The following is an 11,445-nucleotide window of genomic DNA, read 5'->3' on the forward strand; positions in this document are numbered from 1 at the left end:
CAACATTTGGCACCTTCTAGGTCTTGGAGGGGAGACGCTAATTGTGGCCTGAAGGAATCTATCCCCGAGAACCTTTCCACAAGAGAAAATAATATATTCATTGGGGGCGCGGCCGTGGCCCAATCAAACAGGCAGCAGTTATGATATTGGCCTGAGGGGCCGGTCTAGAAACCTGACCTCAGACCAAAGTTATAAATTTAGGCTGCAGACAGAGAATTGTGTTCACATGTTGGGAGCAGCCTGAGAAGCTGGTGTGATCCAATCTACATTCGTCCTACCACAGGGAGCAGAAAGCAACTACCAGTTAGATAATTTCTGTAAGTTTCTCCTGTTTATTTTGATACTGTTTTGCATAAGTTGTATGTCTTTTTATTATATTTTTATACCTTTTCCTTATTGTAAGCATTGAACCTTTTGTTATTAAAGAATAAAATTTTAACAAGTTGATCCTTGAATGTTCTAAAGAATCCATAGCCTAAAGGTGTGTGAGCCTTATGAGTGATAGACATATTTTTATTAGTATTATTATTAGTCCGGGACTCATCGCCCGTGTATTCGATGAGTGGTGGCAGCGCGTATGAGCGGGTGTGTGGCCTGGGTCGGTGTGTGATTTATGCTCCCATTACAGCATAGGACAGAGGTTGAATGCTGGACTGAGAGTGGGTAGATTAACCCTTGCAGGCACAACCCCAAGTCACGTGTGAGAGCAGGCACGTGACGAGTAAGTGACACCAGAGTAGGGAAATGTGACAGAGGCCCAGTGCTATCACATCGGGAGGGCGGTAATGTCACGATGGAGGCCCAGTGCTATCACATCGGGAGGGCGGTAATGTCGTGATGGGGGCTGGCTTTGCAGCGTTGAGAATCTCACCCACCTGTCCATTCTCTTTCCCCATGTGCTGACTTCTCCCATCTGTGCTCTCTTGAGATCGCAGAGGATACATTTTGTGAAGTAAAATATTGTTTAAAAACAGTCAGTGAAATATTTTCCCTCCCCCAATGTCTCCTCTGTGATCCCCTGCTGTAATGTCAGTGTTGTCTCTTGTTTCTTCGGTCAGCAGAATGATTCACTGCGTGGAAGTCACATTATAAATGCCGGCATATGTGTAGATCAGCGATTTATGATATTTCAGTGGAAAATTCAGAATATTCTGTTTTAGAAGAAGTTCATATATGAGTTTTTAGAATTATAAACAGATTATTATGTTTTGTATCATTTCTCAAATACCTTACGTGATCGGAAAAATCAGAATTAATTTCTGAAATCAGGACGAAAAAAATCTATCAGGAACACTCAAAATGGTCCGAGGGACAAAACCTTTGTAACACAGTGTTATCTATGGATTTAATATGGTGTCAGGTGGAGGTGTCATGGCGGCACAGTGGTCTCTGCCCGGCGGCACGTCACTGGACGTAGGTATAAGATGGTGTTTATTTGGTCAGATACAGGAGGAATCGGCCATTTTACAAAAGATCAAATATAAATAACCTGGGACGACACAGACGGTGGAGCGCAGAGATGGCAGCCGAGCCCTGCAGTCCCGTCTGTGGCCCCCACAGGGTGGGGCGGACGCTTGACGTGGCACTTAGTAGAAATCAGCCATTACTTAACATTCGGGTGTGAGAACACAACGCCCGTAACCCTAGGGACATAAATACAGAGAGCAGGGGGCCGGGACTGCCCCAAAACACACGACCCGATGGATAGACATGGCTTCCATCCCAGGGGCAGAGCAGCTGGGGCCATGGCAGTGTTGTGGGGGACAGAGCAGCGGGGTCCACGGCAGTGTTGTGGGGGCCACAGCAGAGCAGCGGGGCCCGTGGGTGATGACATTTATCACATAACAGGAAATATAAAAATACATTAGTGAGCGGAGAGCAGCTCTGAGCCTCAGTCCAGCGCAATCACGTCCTCGTCCGGCTCCATGCGCTTCCGCTTGTTGCTCACAGCCTCCTCTTCAGACAGCTTCCTCTTCAGCGTCACGGCTTCCATGTTGATGTCGCTGCCACTCTGACTATCCTCCTCCGAGTCCACGATTAACACGTCGTCTGCTTCTTGCGCTGTAGAAACAGAAACGCCACCATAAAGTGTCACAGCAAAACCCAGCCGGGATCCCACACAGAACCGCGTGTCCTGCCTGCTGATGGTCTCCGCCTGTTGACAGCTGAGGGTTTGTTACAGTCCTGCCCAGTCTGCATACAGCCTGACCTCCAGACTAACACAATGTAACAAACCCTCAGCACAGATGAGCGATTTCCGTGCCCATTCTATCAGGAAGCAGAGACCCTAAACAATCAGACATGGCGTATGCCTGCAGCCCGCTACCTGCGGATGTTGATGGTTGTGCTCCGTCGTCGCTGCCATTGGTGATACTTTTCCCGCTATCCTTCGGGGGTTTCTGAGGGGCTTTTTCTGGAGCGTCGCCGACAACCTCAAACTCCACATCCTTCTCCAAATCTTCACTGTAGAGTTCAATATACAAAGGTGAAGATGGCCGACCCCGAACTCAGATGTCACGAGGTGCTGGGCGTCCTACAGGCCCCCAATCGCTGCCCGCGGACCCCCAATGGTGCTCACCTCTGTAGCACATTGATCAGCAGGGTGTAGTCCTGCAGAAAGTCGTCTGCCTGCAGCCGGGTGCCATTCCGGATGCCGAAATCTGACAACTGTCGACTGTTGTTTGCTGGAAAAAAAAAGATTAAAAAAACTCTGTGAGTGAAGCCCAAGAACACAAGAAAGCGTGAACGGGGCAGAAGGAGGTCGCGGGGGCACGAGAGGGTGTGAAAGGGGCAGAAGGAGGTCACGGGGGCACGAGAAGGTGCGAACGGGGCAGAAGGAGGTTGCGGAAGCACGAGAGGGTGTGAACGGGGCAGAAGGAGGTCGCGGGAGCACGAGGCGTGTTAATGGGGCAGGAGGTGGTCACGGGAGCACGAGAGGGTGTGAAAAGGCCGAAGGAGGTCACGGGAGCACGAGAGAGGGTGAACGGGGCAGAAGGAGGTCGCGGGAGCACGAGAGGGTGTGAACAGGGCAGAAGGTTACGGGAGCACGAGAGGGTGTGAACGAGGCAGGAGGTGGTCACGGGAGCACGAGAGGGTGTGAACGAGGCAGGAGGTGGTCACGGGAGCACGAGAGGGTGTGAACGAGGCAGGAGGTGGTCACGGGAGCACGAGAGGGTGTGAACGAGGCAGAAGGAGGTCACGGGAGCACGAGAGGGTGTAAACGAGGCAGAAGGAGGTCACGGGAGCACGAGAGGGTGTGAACGAGGCAGAAGGAGGTCACGGGAGCACGAGAGGGTGTGAACGAGGCAGAAGGAGGTCACGGGGGCACGAGAGGGTGTGAACGAGGCAGAAGGAGGTCACAGGAGCACGAGAGAGGGTGAACAGGGCAGAAGGAGGTCACGGGGGCACGAGAGGGTGTGAACGGGGCAGAAGGTCACGGGAGCACGAGAGGGTGTGAACGGGGCAGAAGGAGGTCACGGGAGCACGAGATGGGCTCACTAGAGGAGGAGAATATTGGGGGGTACATATTACAGGATCACCGGTTGCACCCCATGTCCAGGCAGCGTTTCCTAGAGCAATGTGTGAAGGGGGCGGCAGAAGATACGACACCACCAACCACTTAGCGCAGTCACCTGGTCCACTGGAGACCAATCCCTGCTGCCGCCCATCACTGACAGCACGGCGCCCTCTACTGGTGCACATCAGGGACACATTTACTGACTCCCTCCAACACATCTGAACTAAAACAATGAAGCCATTTGCAAATAATGATTGCAAATTTCCTCACGTTATGTGTCTCCGGCACCTTATGCGCTTCCATAGTTACAGATAAATCCACCCTGCGCAGCCCACTCTGCAGTCGTCTCCCTCATGTCACTCACCTTCCGTCTCTCCCTCCTCCGAGGAGATGAGGATGGTGCCTTTCCCGTCTTCAATCTGCACGTCGGGGGCCACCATGCCGAACTTCTCCTTTATTATCTGGAAGACGTAAAACATCCATTACTGTGAGTCGCTGTGGGGCTGACCTACAGGGCGGCTCATCTCCACCTCGGACCCCCTACGGAGACCGGCCTCGAGTGGGCTCGCCGTGGGCACCAACCTTGTCCTGCAGAGTCTGCACTGTCACTTTGTGAACATTTAACTTGACGGTGACCTCGGGGCGGCTGGCGCACACGTAGCAGTTGGCGTTGGGGGGGTCCAGCACGCATGGCACCAGCAGCTTCTTGCGGGGGTTCGGCTGCTTGTTCAGAAACACCTAGAAGATGGAGCACAGGGTCAGGGTCTCGCCCCCAATCTGAAGCCAGACCTCCAGGATGAAAGACAAGCCCCGCACCGTTCTACACTGCTCCAGGTTCCCCGACAGGATCTTCAGCCCCTCCAGCACGATCAGCCCCGATATGACAGCGTTGGTTGTGGCGATCGCTGGAATGATGTTCCCGGCCATTGCTGTGTGAACAAGACACGGCCTTTACTGACGGCATCTATAAGGAAACACTGGGGAAGCTGAGCGGACGCCCAGCACACTAGGAGCGGGCACAGGACCTTACACTTTATATCAAACCGGCTCTTCATGGCCATACTGAAGATGTACATCCGGAGGTTAGCAGCGGAGGTGACGAAATCCATCGCTGGGGGGTCGTCCTACAGAAGGGAACCCTGGGATTAGATGGGGGGGGGGGGGGGGGGGGGGCGACACTATCATAGCGTTATATCACACATCTATAGCGGATCTGATGGCGGCTCACATGCAGCGTAATGGACGCACGTACACTCCGACAGAGGTTCTGTCGCTTATCCATGTTATGTAAATAAAAGCTTATAACCTGACGTTAGAACAACTAGAACAGTTTGTAGGATTCTGTCTCGAAATGGTCGAATCTGTGCCCAGAAGCCAGCACTAAGACGGCATCCTGTGCTATTCCTGATGACTTCATTAATAAATTGTATGAATCATTGTTGAACCGCATGGATGCAGTCCTTCAAGATCATGGAAGTCGCACAAAATATTAAATATGACTAATAGCACCACAACTTCATTCACCAATGTTCTGCAACAGATATTTGTATTTTAAGCTAATTATTTGAATATCACATTACTTTCTGTGGGCGACAACTTTTGTCTTGCCAAAATCTGACTATTCTGTGTCCATTAACTGATCAATATTTCTGCATTGATGCCAATTTATTTTCTTAACCAAAACCACATTTCAGAGGGTTTCAGCTTTCAAAAGAATAATTTATACAACCAATGGATGAATTTAACGTCAGGTTATAAGTTTTTATTTACATAATATGGATAAGCGACATAACTTCTGTCAGGGAGTGTATTCACCAGCGTTTCTGCTACATACGGACTTCCACCGATCCATAGTAAAGGGGCCGCTTTCTCAGGATCAGGTGGGGCCGTGTCAGCAGCACATATAACAATATGGATGGTCAATCAGAAAAGACAGACGCACCTTGTCCCAGATGAGCTCAGCGCCGTCTCCCTTTTTCGATATCTGATCCCTTAAAGTCTCAACACTATGAGAAAACAGCTGAGCATAGCCAGCGACGTCCAGAACCTGCTGGTCCTTCAGGCCGACCCCTGAGGACTTCGTCCTCTGATCTGCAGAATCTTTCTCTACGGAGGAAAGTAATGATAAAAGGGAAGACTGCGGAAGAGACCGGAAGCATCAGAAGAGAAAACTGCGGAAGAGACCGGACGCATCGGAAGGGGAAACTGCGGAAGAGACCGGATGCATCAGAAGGGAAAACTGCGGAAGAGACCAGACGCATCAGAAGGGAAAACTGCGGAAGAGACCGGATGAACCAGAAGGGGAAACTGCGGAAGAGACCGGACGCACCAGAAGAGAAAACTGCGGAAGAGACCGGATGAACCAGAAGGGGAAACTGCGGAAGAGACCGGACGCACCAGAAGAGAAAACTGCGGAAGAGACCGGACGCACCAGAAGGGAAAACTGCGGAAGAGACCGGACGCATCAGAAGGGGAAACTGCGGAAGTGACCAGATGCACCAGAAGGGTAAACTGCAGAAGAGACCGGACGCATCAGAAGGGGAAATGCGGAAGAGACCGGACGCATCAGAAGGGGAAATGCGGAAGAGACCGGACGCATCAGAAGGGAAAACTGCAGAAGAGACTGGGCGCATCAGAAGGGGAAACTGCGAAGAGACTGGACGCATCAGAAGGGAAAACTGCAGAAGAGACTGGGCGCATCAGAAGGGGAAACTGCGAAGAGACTGGACGCATCAGAAGGGGAAATACGGAAGAGACCGGACGCATCAGAAGGGGAAACTGCAGAAGAGACCGGCGCATCAGAAGGGGAAATGCGGAAGAGACCGGACGCATCAGAAGGGGAAATGCGGAAGAGACCGGACGCATCAGAAGGGAAAACTGCAGAAGAGACTGGGCGCATCAGAAGGGGAAACTGCGAAGAGACTGGACGCATCAGAAGGGAAAACTGCAGAAGAGACTGGGCGCATCAGAAGGGGAAACTGCGGAAGAGACCGGACGCATCAGAAGGGGAAACTGCAGAAGAGACCGGCGCATCAGAAGGGGAAATGCGGAAGAGACCGGACGCATCAGAAGGGGAAACTGTGGATGAGACCGGACACATCAGAAGGGAAAACTGCGAAGAGACAGGACGCATCAGAAGGGAAAACTGCAGAAGAGACTGAGCGCATCAGAGGGGAAATGCGGAAGAGACCGGACGCATCAGAAGGGAAAACTGCGGAAGAGACTGGACGCATCAGAAGGGGAAACTGCGGAAGTGACCGGACGCATCAGAAGGGGAAACTGCGGAAGAGACCAGACACATCAGAAGGGAAAACTGCGGAAGAGACTGGACGCATCAGAAGGAAAATACCTGAGACCAGTACTAAGTGTGATCATTACCGCTGCTCTGCAGGCCGGCCCAGTCCAGGGGCACCGGTGGCTTCCTTTTCCTCCACAACTTGTCCATAGTCAGAAGATAGCGAATATCATCTTTGAAAAGCTGTAAAAAGGGACATCATGATCAGAACAGCACACGTCACCGGCCCCCTCTTACCAAGAGTGGCCGATACAGCACCTGTCACCCCCAAACGGCACCTGCTATTCCCCCCACAAGAAACAGTACCTTGAAACCCCCCAAACAGCGCCCCCTTCATTCTCCAAATGGCACCAGAAAACTCAAAAGGTGCCCAGTGCTTCACTCCAGACAGCCCCCGGCACCCCATCTCTGCTCAGAGTCCTCGTAAAAAACCCTCACTCCCTCAAACAGCACCCGACACCTCCCCTAACAGCTTCCAGCACCCCTCCCCCCCAGGATAAGACACCAACAGCACAGGAGCTAATTACCTTGTTAAAGAGCTTAACGGGGTCGTAGCCGGTGGACTTGGCCCACTGCTTGGTGGAGACGCGTTTGATGTCCCCGTCCTCGTTGGAGGCGTTGGCCCTCTGTGCAGCCTCCGTGGGCTCCCCTGGAGGACAGAGAACAGAACGAGGAGAACAGTCGTCTCCTGGGGATGGTCGCCCCCCAGATATGCTGGTATTGGGGGCGAGCGCTGGATACTCACAGGAAGCCTCCGGGTCGGCAGTGTCTGGGGAAACTTCCTGATCTGCATCCTCCTCCCCGAATAACTGGCTGCAGAGGAGACAACAGAAGACATCAGTGCCGGCCCCCCAGAGTGGTACACCAGGCACCGGGCCCAGCCATGGGGGCTCCCAGCACACAAGGTTGCGTGGCCCTGATCTCAGGCTCCAATCATGGTGGGGGGCATCTTACTTGAACAGGTACTTTGCCCACACGATGCAGTGGATGGGCTCGGAGGGAGTGTTGCGGATGGTGCAGCCGGGGAAGGTCTTCAGGGTGGGTTTGGGCTGACATTCGTAGCACTCTGTGACCCCCTGATGAAAAAATAAACCATGAGGAGTGTGACGGGCCACGCTACGTGCCCCGGTTCAGGGGGCGGCCGTCACATGGGAGCTACAAACCTTCTTGATGACGGTGACCTGGCCAAGGTACCCGGCTGTGCCGCTCTCTATCAGGGGGACGTCTGCCGCCAGACACATCCGGTTCACGTGGTTCCGTGCAGCTGAAACCAACAGGATAGAAACTCAGCAGTGATTAAAGATGGCACCCACCGCATGGCATACAGACTGTCCGGTAGGGCCACAATGGACTCCTGGAGGACGGACCGTCCCCCACAGCTGCAGCCCACTGGCACGGACCCTCAGCACACCAGACCGCACCTCTGTTATCCAGGGCGTTCATCACCAGCGTGAACTTCTTGAAAAACTCAACATCGTATTCGGCACTGAGGAGACAAAAACCCAGGAGGCCGATGACTCCGGCACAAGATGGAGGGGCGGCTGATGACACAGAACAATAGCTCGCAATCACTGCCTAATGCTGACGAGCATGCTCAATGACTGTCTGGCTATGTGTGCAGGTTGTGTAATAACCGACAGACGAGCACAGAACGGTCTGTAAGACAGCCACGGTTCTCGGCAGCACAGGGTGGCACAGGGTGATGAGCTGCCGAGAACAAGGATCTTTCCTGCAAAACTAAAAACCATCTCACCCCATGTATGAACCTTGCCCATGTCAGGCAAGAAGTGTTCGAGGAGGCAGCAGGAATAACTACAGGCCTGAGGACCCACCTCAGGGGCCACAGCATGCACCCACCGCCCGACTCCCCCCCCTCTTAGGTGCAGAATTGGGGCCCCCACAGGACGCCTCTGATGGACCCGGAGGACAATGGATCACATGACTGCTGGGGGTCACATGGGGGCGCAGTAATGGCTCGCACTCACTTCATGATGCTGTCATGATAGGCGGTGATACCGGCCCCCGGGCAGAACTGCAGGACGCTCTCCTTGGCCACCTAAGGAGGAAACAGAAGGAAAACAGTCACGGAGCGCGGCGTCCGCGGGTCACAGTCACATGACCCCACAGATAGCGGGGACCTTACCTGCGCCTTTGATCTTCCCACATGTTTCTTCTGGAACAGAAATTGCCGGTTGAGGTTACTGACGTCAATCGTGTCCAGATCAATCTAGAAAACACACACAAAAAAGCAGAATTAGAGAGGGAACGTCGAGAGAAGCAACGCTCTGCAGAAAAAACGGGGGAGGGGCAGATATAGCACATTGTTCTGCAGAGACCCCATCTGCCCATAATGCCCTGCAGAGATGGAGACCCCTCCCCCGGCTGCGATGCTCTGCAGAGATGGAGCCCCCTCCCCCGGCTGCGATGCTCTGCGGAGATGGAGCCCCCTCCCCCGGCTGCGATGCTCTGCGGAGATGGAGCCCCCTCCCCCCAGCTGCGATGCTCTGCAGACAAGGAGCCCCCTCCCCCGGCTGCGATGCTCTGCAGAGATGGATCCCCTCCCCGCAGCTGCGATGCTCTGAAGAGATGGAGCCCCCTCCCCCGGCTGCGATGCTCTGCAGAGATGGAGCCCTCTCCCCCCGGCTGCGATGCTCTGCAGAGATGGAGCTCTTTGCCCCGGCTGCGATGCTCTGCAGATGGAGCCCCCTGCCCCCGGCTGCGATGCTCTGTAGAGATGGAGCCTCCTCCTCCCGGCTGCAATGCTCTGCAGAGATGGAGTCCCCTCCCCCGGCTGCAATGCTCTGCAGAGATGGAGCCCCCCTCCCCCGGCTGCGATGCTCTGCAGAGATGGAGCCCTCTCCCCCGGCTGCGATGCTCTGCAGAGATGGAGCCCCCTCTCCCGGCTGCGATGCTCTGCAGAGATGGAGCCCCCTCCCCCGGCTGCGATGCTCTGCAGAGATGGAGCCCCCTCCCCCAGCTGCGATGCTCTGCAGAGATGGAGCCCCCTCCCCCGGCTGCGATGCTCTGCAGAGATGGAGCCCCCTCCCCCGGCTGCGATGCTCTGCAGAGATGGAGCCCCCTCCCCCCGGCTGCGATGCTCTGCAGAGATGGAGCCCCCTCCCCCCGGCTGCGATGCTCTGCAGAGATGGAGCCCCCTCCCCCCGGCTGCGATGCTCTGCAGAGATGGAGCCCCCTCTCCCGGCTGCGATGCTCTGCAGAGATGGAGCCCCCTCCCCCGGCTGCGATGCTCTGCAGAGACAGAGCCCCCTCCCCCGGCTGCGATGCTCTGCAGAGATGGAGCCCCCTCCCCCCGGCTGCAATGCTCTGCAGAGATGGAGCCCCCTCCCCCCGGCTGCGATGCTCTGCAGAGATGGAGCCCCCCCCCCCCCGGCTGCGATGCTCTGCAGAGATGGAGCCCCCTCCCCCCGGCTGCGATGCTCTGCAGAGATGGAGCCCCCTCCCCCGGCTGCGATGCTCTGCAGAGATGGAGCCCCCTCCCCCCGGCTGCGATGCTCTGCAGAGATGGACCCCCCTCCCCCGATGCTGTGCAGAGATGGAGCCCCTTCCCCCGGCTGCAGAGAGGACACTGATCCCCGGGGTCCCCGCTCCCTCCCGGCTCCGCACCACGTCCAGGTTGGTAAATCCGGTGAGTAGAAGGTTCTTCAGTAACTCGCAACCGATCCCTCCGGCCCCGACCACCAGCACCCGGCAGCCGGACACCGCCTCCGCCAGCTCCGTGCGTAGCGCCCCGGTCACCGCCATCCTCAGCCACCGCCGCCTGCCTCACAGCGCGGGAGACACAACAGAGAACCTGCCGGAGAGGACGGCCACTACAGCGACCCCTGCAGGCCGGAGGACCCCGCGTGATAAGACAGCGACATCTGGCGGCCGGAGGATGTACTGCACCGCGAGCATCGGAACCCGCGTCCTCTGGTGGTCAATGTCCGTACTACAGCAAATAGAATCACACGGTCAGCAGATGGTATACAGCCTAAACTAAGGCACAACCCGAGCTACAGCCTAAACTAAGGGACAACCCGAACTACAGCCGAAACTAAGGCACAACCCGAGCTACAGCCTAAACTAAAGTACAACCCGAGCTACAGCCTAAACTAAAGTACAACCCGAGCTCCGGCCTAAACTAAAGTACAACCCGAGCTACAGCCTAAACTAAAGTACAACCCGAGCTACAGCCTAAACTAAAGTACAACCCGAGCTACAGCCTAAACTAAAGTACAACCCGAGCTCCGGCCTAAACTAAGGCACAACACGAGCTACGGCCTAAACTAAAGCACTACCTGAACTACAGCCTAAACTAAGGCACAACACAAGCTACAGCCTAATCTAAGGCACAACCCGAGCTACAGCCTAAACTAAGGCACAACCAGAGCTACGGCTTAAACTAAGGCATAACCTGAACTACAGCATAAGCTAAGGCACAACACGAGCTACAGCCTAATCTAAGGCACAACCCGAGCTCCGGCCTAAACTAAAGCACAACACGAGCTACAGCCTAAAATAAAGCACAACCTGAGCTACAGCCTAAACTAAGGCACAACCAGAGCTACGGCCTAAACTAAGGCACAACCAGAGCTACAGCCTAAACTAAGGCACAACCTGAGCTACAGCCTAA

At 54.9% G+C, this 11,445-nt stretch overlaps 1 protein-coding gene across 1 annotated transcript; it reads right to left on the bottom strand.

Moving 5' to 3' along the window:
* Window positions 1-312: 312 nt before the first annotated feature.
* LOC143807403 (SUMO-activating enzyme subunit 2-B-like) lies at window positions 313-10,655 on the bottom strand. Its single transcript, XM_077288908.1, has 17 exons — window positions 10,437-10,655; window positions 8,956-9,039; window positions 8,798-8,868; window positions 8,234-8,298; window positions 7,976-8,076; window positions 7,767-7,888; window positions 7,558-7,625; window positions 7,340-7,461; window positions 6,896-6,995; window positions 5,460-5,623; window positions 4,548-4,641; window positions 4,334-4,446; window positions 4,100-4,255; window positions 3,882-3,978; window positions 2,579-2,684; window positions 2,327-2,463; window positions 313-2,061 (listed from the first exon to the last, which is right to left on the bottom strand). The coding sequence occupies exons 1-17, from the start codon at window positions 10,572-10,574 to the stop codon at window positions 1,892-1,894; spliced, it is 1,908 nt and encodes a 635-aa protein (XP_077145023.1). The 5' UTR covers window positions 10,575-10,655; the 3' UTR covers window positions 313-1,891.
* Window positions 10,656-11,445: the final 790 nt, after the last annotated feature.

The sequence above is a fragment of the Ranitomeya variabilis genome, chromosome 2 (genome assembly GCF_051348905.1).
Source record: "Ranitomeya variabilis isolate aRanVar5 chromosome 2, aRanVar5.hap1, whole genome shotgun sequence".
In the NCBI taxonomy this organism is placed as follows: Eukaryota; Metazoa; Chordata; class Amphibia; order Anura; family Dendrobatidae; genus Ranitomeya; species Ranitomeya variabilis.

Excerpts from the sequence above, each read along its gene's own strand:
- LOC143807403 (XM_077288908.1), bottom strand. The coding sequence starts at position 10,574 with ATGGCGGTGACCGGGGCGCTACGCACGGAGCTGGCGGAGGCGGTGTCC. Across the intron at positions 8,299-8,797 it reads TATCATGACAGCATCATGAA|TGCCGAATACGATGTTGAGT; the intron begins GTGAGTGCGAGC and ends TTGTCTCCTCAG. Across the intron at positions 6,996-7,339 it reads CCGTTAAGCTCTTTAACAAG|CTTTTCAAAGATGATATTCG; the intron begins GTAATTAGCTCC and ends CCCTTTTTACAG.